The following is an 18,879-nucleotide window of genomic DNA, read 5'->3' as shown; positions in this document are numbered from 1 at the left end:
AATTTTTACATAAGAGTAATTTAACATAATATCACATGCTTTCTTTGAGTAGCTGTCCTCCTTTGGGGGTTCAGAAATCCTGAGTTTTCCTTCTAGTCCAATCCCACCCCACCCCCATCTCCATAGAACATTTTTCTTCACGGAACCAGAATACCACATTTGTAGTGCTAAGACTGAGTGAATGTCGCTGTCTTACGCTCTGCTCTAATATTACAGCTGATGAGGTACAGCTCTTAAGAAGGGTGCTTTGGTATCAATACATGGCTTAATTTTTTACTTAAGTAGAGCTTCCAGTGGTTTCTTTGGAAACCTGGTGACCATGAGGAGAATGTTCAGTTGATGTACCGTGTTCACTGTAACACCCACGTGCCCTTTTGTTTTTCCTAAGAACCTTACGACTCCTCGTCTCGTTCTGGGTGGGGTTGACTTTCTGTTCATCTCCCCAGCCCTAGTAAGAGAGAGGATTTATATGTCAAGTTGGGCTAGAATTAATACCATGTTTTTGAAACTTCTCTCACTGTTTTCTAGGACTTTAAACAGTTTGAACCTAATGACTTTTATTTGAAAAACACTACATGGGAGGATGTAGGACTGTGGGACCCCTCGCTTACGAAGAACCAGGTAAGCGGCGCGGGAGGCTGCCCCAAGGCAGCGTTTCCCCTTTTCAGTTCTGGGCCTTTCGTAGTGTTACATTATTTGTAGACAACCTAATGTGGAAAGTGTTAAAAATTTATTATTTCATACTTTCCTAAGAGATAGAGAAAAATAGGAAGAACTTTGGTCTAGTTTTTTTCATTGTCCTGAAACTATATGTAAGAGGAATAGCAAAGTTTGTCACTTCAAAGTTGTAACGCCCAGTGTGTGCCAGAATCCCCCTCTCCTCCTCTCACCCCGCCCAGTGTATGCCAGAATTCCCCTCTCCTCCTCTCACCCTGCCAAAAGTATTCTGGTTCTTCTGATTCTCAAGTGTTCCGTCCAGTGTTCAGTTTATCTAGGGTATCCATCATTTTTCTGTGTTGCAGTCCTTGTTTTTTTCTATAAAGGGGAAGCCAGGACTCTTTCTTCCATTTAGGTTTTCTTGCTCGTCTGTATCGTCACCCAGCCTCTGTGGGGTAGTCTGAGCCAGCACTCGGGCTGTGGGATAGGTGGCTCTGTAGGGTGGTAGAGGTGGGCAGCTTAACTGTTACTGATTGGAATTACCAACGGTATTAGGTAATCAAAGGCACCAGCAGTGCCGACAAATAGCAATAGGTGATGTTACAACAAAAGATAGAGGGCCACGGGCGACGTGTCTTCCCAGGGAGCAGTGATCATCAACTCAAACTGCACCATCATTTAGTTCAGTGGTGATTGGATTCTGGATTGTTTATCTGTTCATCCGTTGGAACATACTTGGCAGGGAGTTAGTACTTTTAAATGCCACCTCAGAAATGTGATGTCATCTGGTTCTTTTCTTATTAATAACCCAGGAAAGGGTATTAACCAGCAGCCTTAAAATAGGAAAGCTTCCAGTAGGACACATCACTTAGTTAATTCAGTTTTACCAATACCAGAGAAGGAAAAGCACAGTACTTCATTTTGGTTGTAACCAGTGTCTGAAACAAGGTAGATTTTTTATAGGAAAAAAATGATCACCTCTCACCAAACTTGTGTTTCCTCTATCATGAAAGGACCAACTGCACAGATGTTAATGAACTGTTTCTGTAAGTTGCTCTTTGACACTAGTAAATTGTGCAGTGCTTGTTTTATTGGCTTTTTAATATCCTGCATTCCCCACATTCTGTAGGAATTTTTACTTAATTTCTTAATTTGAATCAGAGCAGCTGTCACTTCATTACTTCTTTTGAAACTGCTCTTGCTTGAGAAGAAGGAACAGCGTGGCTTACAGAAGAAAGCTGACTTTTCAGATCAGTGGGGTTTTGATCTCAGTGAAATCCGAATGCTACACTCGACTTAGATCAGAGGAGGGAATGTTTGAAATTTTTGAAAATGTGCCCTTTTTTTTCTATGAAAATTTTTCCATGATGGAAAGGATCAAAGGTGTGTCTTTATGTTGTATGGCCTAATTGCACTAGAACACTTTGGGGCCTGAGTTTTAGTGTATAGTGAGTCTGGAACCTTCAGCAACTTAACAGCTGTACTTACAGAGTAATTGTAGTGATTTCGCTTAGCTTATTCTTTGTCCTTTCTAATTATAAAATGTTTATCTTGAAGCCATTTGTCTTTGGGTTTCTCTAAACCAGTGAGCAAATGTGACTGAATGTGACTGTTCTTTTCTAAAAACACTGAGGAAAAATTCTGAATGGAGTTTTTATTTGTAACACCAAAATAAGTGTTTATTAGTTTACAACAGCGTTTTCATTTGGGTTTATATTAGGTTGGTACAAAAGTAATTGCGGTTTTTGTATTGTTGAAATTTACCTTTGCTGTTGGAATACACTTAAATAAATGTAGTTATGTTATACGTTTTAATGCACATGTCTCACTTTATGTTTTTTTGTGAATGACTTATTACTTGCTGTTTATATTTATTTTAGACTATGGAAAGGATGTTAGACAAAAAGCAAATTCAAGTGATTTTCTTATTCGTGTTCAAAATGGGTTGTAAAGCAGCGGAGTCAACTAGCAGTACAGTGCATTTGGCCCAAGAGCTGCTAACGAGCGTACGTGCACTGGTGGTTCAAGAAGTTTTGTGAAAGAGACGAGAGCCTTGGAGGAACGTAGTGATCACTCATCGGAAGTTGACAATGACCAGGAAGTTGACAATGACCGGGTGAGAGCCGTCATCGAAGCTGATCTTCTTACTGCATGAGAAGTTGCCAAAGAGCTGAACATTGCCCATTCTACAGTTGTTCACGATTTGAAGCAAATTGGAAAAGTGAAAAAACTCGATAAGTGGGTGTCTCATGATAAGCTAACCGAAAATCAAAAAGTCGTTTTGAAGTGTCTTCTCTTATTCTGCGCAACAACAGTGAACCGTTTCTCTATCGGATTGTGACATGCAATAAGAAGTGGATTTTATATGACAGATGGTGACAACCAGCTCAGTGGTTGGACTGAGAGGAAGCTCCACAGCACTTCCCAAAGCCATGCTGGCACCGAAGAAGGAACGTGGTCACAGTCTGGTGGTCTGCTGCCTGTCTGATCCACTGTAGCTTTCTGAATCCTGACGAAATCATTACAAGAAGTACGCTCAGCAAATCGATGAGACGCACCAAAAACTCGACCACCTGCAGCCGGCACTGGTCAGCAGAAAGGGCCGGGTTCTCGGGCACAGCACCACCCGGCGCACGTGGCACAGCGGCGCTCACAGGCTGCACATGCCGGAAGGTCCGCCTCGGCCGCCGTGTCCACCTGGACTCTTGCCAGCCAACTGCCACTTCCTCAAGCATCTTGACAGCTGTTTGCAGGGAAAACGCTTCCACAACCAGCAGGAGGCAGAAAACGCTTTCCAAGAGTTGGTTGACTCCTGAAGCACAGGTGTTTACCACGCTGCAGGAATAAACAAACTTAATTCTCATTGGCAAAAATGTGTTGATTGTCGTGGTTCCTATTTTGATTTATAAAAATATGTTTGAGCCTAGTTATAATGATTTAAAATTCAGTCCAAAACCGCAATTACCTTTGCACCAACCTAATGTTTTATAAATTATGCATTTTGCAGAAGGAAGTTTTACTCAGACCAATGCATTACAGTTTCAGTTCTAAAAATTGCATTGTCTCTTCAACACTATCTTGGGGAAAAAAATCTAGAACCTGTTAATGCTTATCTGAAGTGGCATTCTGATTCCAGTTTTTGTCTTTTCTTTAGGACTATCGGACAAAACCTTTTTGCTGCAGTGCTTGCCCATTTTCTTCAAAATTTTTCTCTGCCTACAAAAGTCATTTCCGGAATGTCCATAGTGAAGACTTTGAAAACAGGATTCTCCTTAATTGCCCCTACTGTACGTTCAATGCAGACAAAAAGACTTTGGAAACACACATTAAAATATTTCATGCTCCAAACGCCAGCGCACCAAGTAGCAGCCTCAGCACTTTCAAAGATAAAAGCAAGAGTGATGGCCTTAAACCCAAGCAGGCTGACAGTGTAGAGCAAGCGGTTTATTACTGTAAGAAGTGCACTTACCGAGATCCGCTTTATGAAATAGTTAGGAAGCACATTTACAGGGAACATTTTCAGCATGTGGCAGCACCTTACATAGCAAAGGCAGGAGAAAAATCACTCAATGGTGCAGTCCCCTTAGGCACAAATGCCCGGGAGGAAAGTAGTATTCACTGCAAGCGATGCCTTTTTATGCCAAAGTCTTACGAAGCTTTGGTACAACATGTCATTGAAGACCATGAACGCATAGGCTATCAGGTCACTGCCATGATTGGTCACACAAATGTGGTGGTTCCCCGATCCAAACCCCTGATGCTAATTGCTCCCAAACCTCAAGAGAAGAAGGGCATGGGACTCCAGTCAAGAATTGGTTCCCTCGCTTCTGGAAACGTACGGTCTTTGCCATCACAGCAGATGGTGAATCGACTCTCAATACCAAAGCCTAACTTAAATTCCACAGGTGTCAACATGATGTCCAATGTTCACCTGCAGCAGAACAACTATGGAGTCAAATCTGTAGGCCAGGGCTATGGCGTTGGTCAGTCAATGAGACTGGGGCTAGGTGGCAACGCACCGGTTTCCATCCCTCAACAGTCTCAGTCTGTGAAGCAGTTACTTCCAAGTGGAAATGGAAGATCTTACGGTCTTGGGTCAGAGCAGAGGACCCAGGCGCCAGCAAGATACTCACTGCAGTCTCCGAATGCCCCATCTCTCTCTTCAGGCCAGTTAAAGTCTCCATCCCTCTCCCAGTCACAGGCATCCAGAGTATTAGGTCAGTCCAGCTCCAAGCCAACTGCAGCTGCCACTGGCCCTCCACCACCCAATACTTCCTCAACTCAGAAGTGGAAAATATGTACCATCTGTAATGAGCTGTTTCCTGAAAATGTATATAGCGTGCACTTCGAAAAAGAACATAAAGCTGAGAAAGTCCCAGCAGTAGCCAACTACATTATGAAAATACACAATTTCACTAGCAAATGCCTTTACTGTAATCGCTATTTGCCCACAGACACTCTGCTCAACCACATGCTAATTCATGGTCTGTCTTGTCCGTATTGCCGGTCAACCTTCAATGACGTGGAAAAGATGGCGGCTCACATGCGCATGGTTCACGTGGACGAAGAGATGGGACCTAAAACAGATTCTACTCTGAGTTTTGATTTGACATTGCAGCAGGGTAGTCACACTAACATCCATCTCCTTGTAACCACGTATAACCTGAGGGATGCTCCTGCTGAGTCTGTTGCTTACCATGCCCAAAATAACCCACCCATCCCTCCAAAGCCACAGCCAAAAGTGCAGGAAAAGGCAGATATTCCTGTTAAAAGCTCACCTCAAGCTGCAGTGCCCTATAAAAAAGATGTCGGGAAAACCCTCTGCCCTCTTTGCTTTTCAATCCTGAAAGGACCCATATCTGACGCACTTGCACATCACTTACGAGAGAGGCACCAGGTGATTCAGACGGTTCACCCAGTGGAGAAAAAGCTCACCTACAAGTGCATCCACTGCCTTGGTGTGTATACCAGCAACATGACCGCCTCCACCATCACTCTGCATCTGGTTCACTGCAGGGGTGTGGGAAAGACCCAGAACGGCCAAGACAAGACAAATGCACCTTCGCGGCTTAACCAGTCCCCAGGCCTGGCACCTGTGAAGCGCACTTATGAGCAAATGGAGTTCCCCTTGCTGAAGAAGCGAAAGTTAGATGAAGATAGCGATTCACCTGGCTTCTTTGAAGAGAAGCCTGAGGAGCCTGTTGTTTTAGCTTTAGACCCTAAGGGTCATGAAGATGATTCTTATGAAGCCAGGAAAAGCTTCCTAACAAAATACTTCAACAAACAACCTTATCCCACCAGGAGAGAAATTGAGAAGCTGGCGGCAAGCTTATGGTTGTGGAAGAGTGACATTGCTTCCCATTTTAGTAACAAGAGGAAGAAGTGTGTCAGAGACTGTGAAAAGTACAAGCCTGGTGTGTTACTGGGCTTCAACATGAAAGAGCTAAACAAAGTTAAGCATGAGATGGATTTTGATGCTGAGTGGCTCTTTGAAAATCACGATGAGAAGGATTCCAGAGTCAATGCTAGTAAAACAGCAGACAAAAAGCTCAATCTTGGGAAGGAAGATGACAGTTCCTCAGACAGTTTTGAAAATTTGGAGGAAGAATCCAATGGAAGTGATAGCCCTTTTGACCCTGTTTTTGAAGTTGAGCCTAAAATCCCTAATGATAACCCAGAGGAACACATACCGAAGGTAATTTCTGAAGATGCTTTAGAATCTGAGAAGCTAGACCAAAAAGCGGAGGATGGTTCAAAATATGAAACTATTCATTTGACTGAGGAGCCAACCAAACTAATGCATGATGCCTCTGATAGTGAGGTTGACCAAGATGATGTTGTTGAGTGGAAAGATGGTGCTTCTCCATCTGAGAGCGGCCCTGGTTCCCAACAGGTGTCAGACTTTGAGGACAACACGTGTGAGATGAAAGCAGGAACCTGGTCCGATGAGTCTTCCCAGAGTGAAGACGCGAGGAGCAGTAAGCCAGCTGCCAAAAAAAAGGCTACCGTGCAAGGAGACAGAGAGCAGTTGAAGTGGAAGAATAGTTCCTATGGAAAAGTTGAAGGGTTTTGGTCCAAGGACCAGTCACAGTGGAAGAATGCCACTGAAAACGATGAGCGCTTATCCACCCCACAGATCGAGTGGCAGAACAGCACCATTGACAGTGAGGATGGGGAGCAGTTTGACAGCATGGCCGACGGGGTGGCCGACCCGATGCACGGCAGCTTGACGGGGGTCAAACTGAGCAGCCAGCAGGCTTAAGGGCCGGCCTCTCGGGCCTTGGTGACAAATGCTGCGGCCTGGAACTCTGTTCTCCTTTCAGTTACGACTGCAAAGCTGTGTTCTAACTGGTACTGCCTTTCGAGTGCCGGGTCATCAGGCGGTGGGGACATGTGGCCACTCCAGTCCCAGTGGTCATTTCTAAGTCTGTGACACGTGATTGGCTGATCTTGGCTTTAGAACGCTCTGTGACAGACACAGTAACTAAATGTGAAAAACCAATAAGCTGGTGGCTCATGAACGCACATGAGAAAAAGCAGAGGTTTGTTTTATCTGCCGTCTCACCATTTCTTTCCCTCTGTAAAACAGTGTCTGGTTGGACGTCCTTGAGAAGCATTCTCCTGATTACAATGGTCGTGCAGGGCCAGCACACAAGCTACCAGTCCAGTGTGTACAGTAGACTTCGGGGAAATCAATTTTTTTCATGTATTCATTCTGAATAGTTGAAATGTATATTTGTACAGTCTTTTAGACCTATTCAAGTGAAGCTTACGATACTGTTACTGTGTACCCATCATAGACTCTTTTCTTTTTTAGTGTTGCCCTTGCTGTGTAATAAGCGCTGTATCTAGCTGACCTAGCAAAAGCCTGAAACTACGCTAGTGTGGACTTCGGGACAGACTTAGTTTTTGCACATAACCTTGTACAATCTCGCGACAGAGGCCAGCCACGTAAGATATATATCTGGACTCTCTTGTATTATAGAATTTTTCTTGTTCTGAATATCCTTGACATTACAGCTGACAAAAACAAAAACTGGTATTTCAGATGTTTTCTGAAATCTTTTAAGCTAAAAATCACATGCAAGAATTGACTTTGCAGCGACTAATTTTGACACCTTTTAGATCTGTATGGGAGTGTGTTGTGTTGAAGCAGCAGGCCAATGAGTGCTGCTTTTTGGATATTTAGTTTTATCTTTAGTTAAACACCACCCTGGTGTATTCATTTATACCATCTAATATATGACACACTGTTGTAGTATGTATAATTTTGTGATCTTTATTTCCCTTTGTATTCATTTTAAGCATCTAAATAAATTGCTGTATTGTGCTTAATGTAGATACTTACTTGCGTTATTACACCTCCAGCCCTCTGTGTCCGTCACGTCTTGTACCAGTTGATGCCTCATCAGAGAAGGAGGCACAGCCACCGAGGAAGCTTGTGGAAGACCAGGAATGGCATAAAGAACGCTTTCTCTCAAGGCTCTTGTTACACATTCTTTGGTTCGGTTTGGCTTTTGTCTGTTACCTTTTTAATCACTTAAATAAACATCCTTGAATTTTTTCAGGTCCCCTGTTGTTAAGGATCAGAACCTGCTTAGATATGTAAATGTCTCAGTGATAAAGGATGTGAACATAAATAAGCATTGATTTGCAAGCAGAATCTTACTACCCTGGTGTTCTTTCTTCTAAATGAAGTCCATGTTAGTTTTCACTTCATAATGGGAACAGTTGTACTAACCAGGCAACTACTCTTCTTTTAACTCTGGACCATCTTGCTATTAAGAGAAAGGCTTTGGAGAGCACATGTTCTGGGGGCTATCAAGATGCAGGAGCTGGTAGGGCGCGAGTGACCCCGTACCAAAGAACAGGGAGTTAGGAGGTGGCAGAAGTGGTCCAGTGTGTTTGGTGGCGGTAACATGACGGGATGGATGCTCTTTAGTCCATGCGGAGGCTGGTCAGTCACCTTTCAGGGACATTGGCCTAAAGAGTTCTGAAGTGGACTAGTTTCCATGATTTCTAAGACTCCAGAAAGTTCAGTTTAACGCTTTTGTTACCCGAGAGCAAAAGTTTGACCAGCCTCCCCCCAAAATGTAAAGCTGTGCCTCTCAGAACAATATAGGAGAAAGCACAAGAATGGACTAGAAACTTCAGGGTGTTTGGAGCTGGCACGGAGCTATTTTTTTTTTTTTTTTTTTTGAGTCTATTTTAAACTGTCACACAGATAGATTATAAATTCTGTGGACATCCAAGATGCTGCAGATTACCTAATCAGAAAAGGTGGCGTTGAGAACATGTCTTACCTGCATTTAAGCCATCTCACATTTGCTTTGAAATTACTCTGCCTAATAGGAAGAATTTAGCCTGGTCTTGTGAGTCCTACATGAAGTACTAGTGAGACTTGTGCAGTATAGGGGTTGAGGGTGGGGAGGTGTGCTCCGGGCTGGACATTTGAGCAGAGAGATGAGGACGCTTCTGTGCTGTGGTGGTGTGAGTGGGCCTTGTCAGCAGGGGGAAAAGAGTTTAGCCACCTAAGGACTGGAAATAAAGATTCCCCAGTAAAAACTGTTGGAGAAGTCCTGAAAGTGTCTCAATAAAAGCCATTTTAAAACAATGCCGTTGCTACTGTTTGCTTTTGGAATAATCTGGAAAGAAAAGCTGGCTTTCTGCCATCTTCTAATTAGAGAGGGTCTATAACTGTAGACTGAATAATCCTGTAGATTTTCTTTTGAACAAGGAAAAACAAAATTCCAGAGCACTTTTTGCCCTCTGTGGCCAGAAGTTCCAGACTCAAACTGAGTAAGCACTGTGGTTTCTCTCCCGTTTCAGCACGTAGAAGCATTTTCTTGTCCCATCTTTGGTTCCTTACCATTGAGTAGTACGAGGGTCTTCAGCAAACAGCTCTTTGTTCCCTCTTAAATTCCAAGCAGAAAAGGAAATGCCCCTTCCTCCCCCTCCCAACCCCCATGGCTGTGTCTGTCTAGCCACTTGTAAAGATTCACACTTCTTCAAAAGGGAGCAAAAAGATTTGAAAATGATTTATATCAAAGATTGAGGAATGCCCCACCTGAAACACTTCTCTAGGGGCGATTCACCTTGCTTTTGCCAAATGAGTACCGCCATATAGACGGGTGTCTCCCTGCTCTGTGGACTAAATCTTAAGGTGGGGCTCCCAGATCATCTTGACACTACAGCTTGAGAGCCACTTAGCCTGAGTGATGGATCTGATTTTTACCAAGAGGTTAGGTAGAGCATGCTGAATCTGGATTCCACAGAGCAGCTGGTCAGCCTTCTGCCCCTCCCTTAGGCAATGGTCTTTTCAACCCATTTGACACTTATTTCTAACCCACCCAGTAGCTTATTGGCCTGGCACCAGTTGCAGGCATGTTTCACCAAAGTGTCATGTAGGAACATAACTCCTCAACCCCCAGAGGACCAAAAATTAAGGCAAGAGACTGCTCTCACCAAACTGAAATGCATTCCGACATACCAGTTATTAAAGGGCCGCCTTGACGTGATCTAGAAAAAGACTGAGATAAACCAGACAGGCAAGTTAAAAGATAAAAAGGTGTTTTCTACCAATTGCTACTGGGTTAGCTCAAAAATGGATCAAAACTTGCACAAAATGAAGATGATTTAGAAAAGTATTGGCAATTCTTTGCATCCTGCTACTTCCATCAACAAACTCTCAAAAAATTAATATTCACTAGAACTTGAATCCTAGAGGGATTACGACTTAGGGGAGTTGTATTTAAAGATCTGCATGTAAGGCATAGCTGCAGATAGCCTGAAAATCCTTGAGTCGTGTTTTCAAAGGGCTCCAGCTACAAGGATACAGGAGGGACGGGCCCCAGGATTTCCAGGACACATGCTCTGCACCGCGTAAATGAGGTGTTGCGGGTGTCTGTTTTTTTCAGCATATGTACAGTGTGCATCTGTGATGCAAACCAACCCCCACGCTCGCAGCAGGACACCATCAGTACCCCCTAGAAAGGATTAAAGGCATTCAAACCTAAACTGGTTGTTGCAAAGATTTGGCTGTACCTTTATTAATGTCTTCTTACTACCAAGTGAAACAAAATGGATATCCTGATAGCAGATTGTTCACCTGGAAGCTGATAAAGCAAGAGGCTAGAAATAAAGACCTTTTCCAAAGCACGCATGTGATCTGTCGCCATCAGGCCTGAAGCAGAAGGCAACAGCTGTGTAAGAGGGACAGCCATCTGGGAGTCAAAACTTTTAAGACCCCGCGTTGAGGATGGCAGGTGAAAAGATGCCTGCACGGCTGCATCTGCTGGGCTGGCTCTATTGGTATTGGCTTCCCCCGGGGGAGAGGACTCCAGAGGCTTAAATACAGAGTCCTCCAGGCCAGGGGTGAGATTCCACCTTTCCCAGGAGTTTGACACTGTTCATAAAATCGCCCCAAGCTCACCACACATCCTGAGCACATATTGACTCAACAAGAACTTTCCAAACATCGCAGAAGTGTTTAGGACTAGTTGCAGGGCACTAGATGCCAAGATAATTTGAATCCTCAAAACAGTCCTGCCTCACACCCCCACCCCCTCAAAAAAAGTATTGTAAAAGGAGTGTTAGTACCCAGGACATGATGCTTGAGCAAAGCCAATTTGTCCCAAGACTCCACCTGGCAGAGAGGAGATGCTTATTTGGACCCAGACTATCCGAGTCCACAGCCCCTGGGTTTCCCAGCCACACCATCCAGCCCTGATTCTGGCTGAAGACTACCCTCTTGAGAAAGGCTTTCCCTGCTGTGAACGCAAAGACACGTGAGCCCCGGGTTTTAAACCAACACCTACTTTCCCCAGCACAGTGTCTCCCAAACGACTCATTCACACTGCCATCTTCGTCATTTTTGCCACATCTGCCTAACAGCTGCTTTACATACTTGGTATGTTTCAACTCCCCTTTTTAGAAGGGAAAATTATTTTTGCAAGAAAAGTCCAACCAGCGTGCTTTGCTATTAATGGTAGCACCCCTGAAAACACAAGGCAAAACGTTAAGACTGAAACTGTGCCACCTGCCATCGCTTGCCGAGGGCTGTGAGCCCGAGACTTGCTTTGTTGGTTAAAAAGGAAAATCAGAGGGATCCAGGGCAGACTAGCACCAAGATGAGACCTTTTCCTTGACCCAGGCAAGACTGGAAAAATTGGATATGTCTCTGTGGACTCGTGTTACCTAACGCATGCCAGATGGCACCAAACCCATTTGTCAACAGATGGCTCCGGTTCAGTGTTTCCCAGGGAAGTCTCTGCCCATCAGTGAGTACCCAACTCTTCTTACCTGGTTTTAGACTCCTTTTTATGACATAGGACTCTCATTGGCAGTTATGGGAACTCCAACTCAGATTGGGCTTTTCACAAAGGAAAACGCAAGCAGCCGTGATGCCCAAAGAAGGCAGGCTGCTCAGCGATGCGGGCAGGGCCTCCGGGCCTCTTGTCTTCTGGTCCTGCCACCCGCATGGTCACCTTCATTCTAAGCAGGCACCCTGGCGTTCCTGTTGCTTCCCATTCACCTGCCCTGAGAGAGGGCATCGCCTCCCTCGCTACTGAGCAAGGGTCCTGAACTTGGGGCCAATTGGACCATTCCAGAACCAGTTTCCATGCTGGTAGGCTTAAGATGGGCTTCCCTGGTGGCTCAGTGGTTAAAGAAAAAAAAGCCTGCCAGTGCAGGAGACTTGGGTTCAATCCATGGGAAGGAAAGAGCCCCTGGAAAAGGAAATGACCACCCACTCCAGTATTTCTGCCTGGGAAATCCCATAGCCAGAGGAGCCTGGCAGGCTGCAGTCCATGGGGTCGCAAGAGAGTCGGGCACTGCTTAGTGACTGCTGCTGCTAAGTCACTTTAGTCGTGTCCGACTCTGTGGGACCCCATAGATGGCAGCCCACCAGGCTCCCCTGTCCTTGGGATTCTCCAGGCAAGAACACTGGAGTGGGTTGCCATTTCCTTCTCCAATGCATGAAAGTGAAAAGTGAAACTGAAGTCGCTCAGTTGTGTCCGACTCTTCACAACCCCATGGACTGCAGCCTACCAGGCTCCTCCGTCCATGGGATTTTCCAGGCAAGAGTACTGGAGTGGGGTGCCGTTGCCTTCTCCGACTTAAGTGACTAAACACCACCAAACAAGGCTTAGACCAGAACTACCTCGGTGAGTCACTGTGAGCTAGGTTCACCTGGATGGGCTTAGATCAGGCAGTACCCATCTCTGGAGCTGAGGCGGAATCGGTTCAACTCAAGCCAGAAACCAACTCAAACCCAATTACACTCGGGAGGATGTGAAACGGATATTGAGGTCTCGACACTCTTCAAAGGAAACCTTGAGATTTTTCTTAACTGCTCTTCTTGGAAAACATGTCCCAGAACCGGCTGCGTCTCTAAATCACCTGGGGAGTTTTAACACTTAGAGATCCTGAGGACCCTCCCCCAGAGATTCTGATGTAGTTGGTCACAGGCTATGGCCCAGCTGACTTCAAAGGACAAGTAAGCCGGAGAACCACCATTATTTTTTTTCTTCGGTCGTGCCTTCTGGCATGTGGGATCTTAGTCCCCGACCAGGGATCAAACTTGTGTCCCCCTGCAGTGGAAGTGCAAAATCCTAACCGCTGGACCACCAGGGAAGTCCCTTTTTTAAATTATTTTAAATTTTTTCCCACCATTCTAAAGACACAAGTGAATGATGCTACAGCATGAACCTTCCGCAGTTCATCTCTTTGCTACCAGTGGTCTCCTGGGTAAGACCACTGATTTTATTTCTCTCCATTCAACAAACATACCCTCGCCGGACAGCCTGAGAACCCCCGTCTCTACACCCAGAGGTGCAGTTTGTGTGCAGAAAACAGCACGTGTGCAGCTGATGGCCTGATGTCTCCACAGTTCCCTGGGAGCCATGAGGAGACCGTGGGTGTACACAGGGCACCCTTACTGCAGGAGAGGTCACTGCTGCAGCCACCCCAGCCCTGGTGCCCACAAGAAAAGCACAGACTTCATCATCCAGGGTGCTCCTCCAGGTCTCCTATGCCTGCTCCTCGGGCACATCTCCCCCTGGAAGAGCCTTGCTGATGAAACACTGACCGTTAGCATGTGTGATGGTGCTGCTCCCTGGATGACCCCATGAGGAAGTCCTTCCGGTTGAGGGGCCGACCTCCAGCATTCAGGCTTGGCTTGACTTGGTGCCTTGAGGGAATCTTGCCGTTCTCCTGATACATGCCCCCAGCAGCCATCTATCCATCTCCTTCCTCAAACTCGGCATCACGGGCCGACAGCAAAGCACAGTCGTCAGAAGTCCCAGTAAAGAAAGCAGAAGCAAGGCTCCGGCCACCGGCCCTGCCCAGCTGCTTGCAAGGCTAAAATGCATCCAGATGGTGCTTCCTGATAAGATGAATTCTGATGATTTTATGTCTACAGCGAACACACAGGGCTCAGAGAGGAAATTCTGTGACAGCTGCTCAGTCATAATCGCTTTGAATTCTTGTAAACCCAAAGATGGTTGTGCTCTTGACCAGGACACAAAGCACAAAGCGGAATTTTGTTTGAAGATGGAGAGGGAGATGCCCTGAGGCCTCCAGGTGCCTCGGTCAACAGGTTGTCTTGAAAGAACTGATAGTCCTGGAAACAGACCCCTTTAGGGGTGTCTGCCCGGCTTCTCACCTCTTCTCTGGAACTCCCCTTTTGACCCCAAGAAAGAGTGCTTTTATGATGAATGGACATTGAGTTTTGTCAAATGCTTTTTCATGAATCTATGGAGATGACCATAAACATCTATGTGAAGTTTTTTTTACTTTATTCATCCAAGTGTGTTGCACTGATTGATTTTAAGGTGTTAAACCCACCTTGTATCCCTTGGAGATAGTCCACTTGGTCATGGTGTATAATCCTCATGGTGTATAATGTTTCTGGATTCAGTCTGCTAATAATTTGTTGAGGACTTCTGCAAATGCAAATACCAGTGAGTCCAGGCATGTAGAGAAATTAGTGAGATAATCTGGATACAAGAGAAACATGGAGAGTGAGGCCCTTCTAAAGGGACTCAACTTTATTGTCCGGCAAGAATATGAACCCAATACTGCCATATTTTAGTTTCTGAGTAGAAGCTGAAAATCCAGTTCTTCATGAGAAATGTCCTGATTTTTAATTGCTAGCAACTTATTTTAATCAAATTTTTTGAATAGGGAAACGTCGAAATATCAAAAAGTATAAAATAAAAATGGAAAGCCCACATCTCACCGAAAGCAGAATGTTCACCATTTTCAAATATTTGTTTATCCTCCCAGAGAACTTTAGCGCTTTCCTTTCTTACACAGATGATAGCATATCGTGTCCTTCTTCTTCCACTTTGGTTTTGGGGATTCTCCACACCAAATCGTAAAGAACTCCTAATCCAACTTTTACATCTTCACAGGATTCCCCCACCCACGCATGTGTGGCGGTACTATAACTGAGCCAATCCCTAGTTGATGGACACTTAGATTCTGTCCCATCTCTTGCTATTTCAATATGCCGTGAATAAATTTTTGCATTTATCATTTCTCTTGTGTGTGTATATTGGGAGGCTAGATCTCTAAGGATGGAACTGGGTATGTACATTGTCTAAGAGCACATACATTTCTAACTTCGATAGGCACTGCCCGTGGACCTCCCTGAGAATCGTGTCCCACCACCAATGTATAAGAATGCACCTTTCTTCAAGATTTCACTAACAGTGTCATCAAAAACATTTTACTTTTGCCAGCGTGAAAAATGAAAACTGAGTATTCAATATTCTTTCATACTCGCAGATTGAGGTTCATCTTTTCATATTTTGAAAATGCCTTTTGCATAGTCTTTTCTGTGAAACAGGTATTCATATTCTTTGCTATTTTGGGGGGTTTCTTTCCTCTTATTTATTTGTAGGAGATGTTTATATATTAGGGGGATCATCCCTTTGTAGTACAAGCTGCAAGCATATTTTCCTAGTTTGTCATTTGGCTTTTGCGTTTGGTTAGAATTCTGTTGTTTTGTTTTTATTTTTTATTTTTTGGTTGGATTTTCTGCTTGTTTTTGCCATGCAGAAAATTTAAACTTTTTAAATATCACAATTTTCTTCTATGGCTCCTGGATTTTTTATGATTCTCCAATGTTTCTGCCTCCTTATTCTATAAATTCACTTTACACATTGAACTCCTCCTTAATCCATTTGGAATTTTGGAACTGTTCCTGGTGTACAGAGTGAGGTATGGAACTCACTTTATTTTTTCCAGATGGTAACCGTGTTGTCTCAACATGAAAACAATTTTGAAACAGTTTAGGGCAAACCACACGGTTCTGCCAACCTGTGGGCCACCGTTCTGAAACCTCTTGCTCTGGACAGATGTGAAGTTCACATCCATGGGGAGCGTGGGAATGATCAAAGGACCTAGCTCTTCTGAAGACTCACAATGGCCTAGGTTCCGGCACCCCTGTCCGAAAACAGCCACCAAAGAAGGAAAAAGACGAAGATGGCCCTTTCCCTGGCTGCAAAGTGACCCTTGCCGTGGCCTTTGGGTTTGACCCTCCAAGGGGTTTGACCCTTGGTGGGTTTGACCCACCAGGGCTTTCGTCGACTTGCCAGGAGACATCCGACACTTGTTTTGAAGATGACGCCCGTCAGGGTACCTGGCCCCAGGCCAGCACCTCAGCTGCTCAGAGGACCGAAGTCAGCGATTCCTAGCAGGCCCTGTGCCCTGGCTCACCCTCCCGCTCAATGTCTCCAAGCGTCCCTAAAATTTCATTGTTTGGTACTGCAGCTCCAGGAAACTTGGGAAACCAATTCTAGCTCATGAGTCACCGTCTCCCCATAGATGCTGTCAAGGAAACTCACCCCTCCTCACTGCCCTGGGGGTGTGGGGGTGACCCTACAAACAGTCCCCGGACAGCAGAGTCGGCTAGGTGGAGTAGGACTCCGCAGCTCTCACTCGCCATTGCCTCCTCCTTACGCTGAAAGGTAGGGCCGTTCCCAAGGCCCGGGCCCTTGGATGCCAAGAGCCCACCAAGAAACACAGGCCAGTCGGCCCTTCCCCGGCCCAGCCCCGTCACCGTCACAGCCCCCTGCTGCCCAGCACCCATAGCCAGGCCCCGACACAGGTCATCGCTCCCTCACTGCAGCCCCAGAGGCAGGCGCCCTTATTCTCTGCCTCTTACTGGGGAGGAGGCTGGGCTCAGAGAGGGCAAGCCACGAGCCCAGAGCCACCGGCCCAGAGCTGCAGGAGGCGAGGGCTCTGAGCCCTGGGCCTGCGGGTCTCTACTTCAGGACACTTTGCGGCTGTGGCTTGATCACGTGACCCCCACCTGCCTCTCCCGGGCCCTCGGTCCAGGCTTTGGAAGGAGAAAGAAGCATGGGCGTTTCCAGCCATCAACATACGCCTGGTTTTCCAGAAACGTGTGCCCTCGCCGCTTGTCTGAAAAACGAACTTGCCATCGACTCTCCACTCTCCCTCAGCAGACCGGGGCACCGGGAAGGGTCTAAGCTTCTCTCTTCGTTAAAAACAGTCCTGCTCAATATAACGCAGCCATGACAACGAACGGTCAGCAGCCGCAGGGACGCTGCCCACAGACTCGGCGGCAGCCGCGCGAGCGGGCACAAAGCCGCCACGCTGAGCCTGCACACGCCAGTCTGCCTCCAGGGACAGAACAGAAGCCCAGACAGCAGCCCCGTGTGCGCTGTGAGATGTCAGGATGCTGTTAGCTTGGGGCGGGGGGGTCGGGGTTGGGTGGTTGGAAGGGAGCAGGAGGGGCTTCGGACAAGGAGTGCGCGCTTCTAGACGGGGTGAGGGCCAGGCAGATGTGTTCGTGTGCGAAGGATTCAGTGACCTCAACACTGGATTTATACTTCAGTAATGGAGATAATAAGGTCTCAACGTTTTAAAATAAGTTTACAAAATTATCTGTATACAGAAACACTGGCTCTACTTGAAGCGAGGGCTTCACGTAATATCTTATTTTAAAAAGTATCCTAAAATTGACAAGGCTCAACTTTTTTTTTTTTTTTTTGCCTTGCTACTACTGCTCTCTTGCCTGATTCATGATGTCAGATTTCCTTGAAACTTGAATGCAGGTCTGCAGAACAGGGTGTGTGTGTGTGTGGTATGTGTGTTGAAATCTGAATGCAGGTCTGTAGTACAGGGTGTGTGTGTGTGTTCTTAGCTCTGGGAAAGATTCCAGAAACTAGAAATATCCATCACCAAAGTGAGGAACCCAACGTTTCAGGACGATAGCTCAAAACCCATCTACATAAGAAGTTAAAGCAAACACCCCTTGGGAGACCTCAGGAAATCCTAATGGTCTCGGCATTCTGCTGGGCATCTGAAGGCCAGAGCTGTGCACTCCCCTCAGGTGAGGAGCCTTAGAATAAGCAGCTTCTGAGGATCTGGCTTGACTCGGTAGCAGGAGCACCCATCAAGGAAACATTTACACCAGGTGACCTCTTGACACTTTATTGAGATGGTTCACAGGGCCAGTGGGCACTGGGGTTCAGACAAACCAGCCAAATCAGATGGACCTGAAGCCATGCACCCTGGTGACACCTCCCAAGACCCCAATAATTCCTGTGCAAAGATATCCAAGTCCCACAGCCCACCACCTGGGGTGACCAGCTATCCCCAGGGGTGACCACCTCGTCCAGACCATCAGGCGGGCCACAGCTGGTGCAGGAGGCCTTCCCAGCTCATCACCGAGGCACTGTCCACCTCCTGGGTCCCAAGCGCTTCTCCAAACCCCATGCACCCCCATGAAGCAAGGGGGAAAACTCAGAAAACGAACCCACAATAATAAAAGAAAAGAAGAAAACCACATCTGCTCTGCACACAGATTTCACTTCCCAACACCCGGATGGCAGGACGGAAGCGCTCACAGACGCCTTTGGCAGCTGGGGGCTCGGGGCATCACCTCCCCCACGTCCACGGGAAAATAGTCCTCCGTTCTGTACAACACGGGCAGCTCGAACGTCGGGGCCACCGGTGCCCATCGCTTCTGGAAAGACAGAAAACCAGGTGCCCTGTCAGTCACGTGAAGCCACCTGTTCTGAGACCCAAGAACTCCAGTAGCAGGAGTTCACCCCGCAGGGAGGGTGGTCCAGGTGAGCAGAGTCCATGATTCTTCAAGAATCATGGTGAAGAATGAAGAATCAATGTCACAGTGCCTGCGACAGCCAAAGCTAGCCCACCTGACACCTGATGGGGACCGGCAGGGGTGGG

General features: G+C 46.2%; 2 protein-coding genes across 4 annotated transcripts in view; one reads left to right on the top strand and one right to left on the bottom strand.

The window, feature by feature from the left end:
* Positions 1-8,220, top strand: part of ADNP (activity-dependent neuroprotector homeobox) — a 29,603-nt gene extending 21,383 nt beyond the window's left edge. For all 3 annotated transcript variants that reach the window (XM_010835100.1, XM_010835099.1, XM_010835098.1), the window contains 2 exons: positions 529-621; positions 3,812-8,220. In XM_010835100.1, coding sequence (XP_010833402.1) covers positions 529-621; positions 3,812-6,919 — 3,201 coding nt within the window. In that variant the 3' untranslated portion in view covers positions 6,920-8,220. The remainder of the gene's footprint in view (positions 1-528; positions 622-3,811) is intronic.
* A 9,884-nt stretch (positions 8,221-18,104) lies between these two features.
* Positions 18,105-18,879, bottom strand: part of BCAS4 (breast carcinoma amplified sequence 4) — a 57,073-nt gene continuing 56,298 nt past the window's right edge. The window contains exon 7 of the mRNA XM_010835124.1: positions 18,105-18,655. Coding sequence (XP_010833426.1) covers positions 18,533-18,655 — 123 coding nt within the window. The 3' untranslated portion in view covers positions 18,105-18,532. The remainder of the gene's footprint in view (positions 18,656-18,879) is intronic.

Source organism: Bison bison, unplaced genomic scaffold (assembly GCF_000754665.1).
Source record: "Bison bison bison isolate TAMUID 2011002044 unplaced genomic scaffold, Bison_UMD1.0 scf7180017864038, whole genome shotgun sequence".
Taxonomy (NCBI): domain Eukaryota; kingdom Metazoa; phylum Chordata; class Mammalia; order Artiodactyla; family Bovidae; genus Bison; species Bison bison.
The sequence above is the reverse complement of the archived record's forward strand: the minus strand, read 5'-3'. Positions and strand labels throughout refer to the sequence as shown.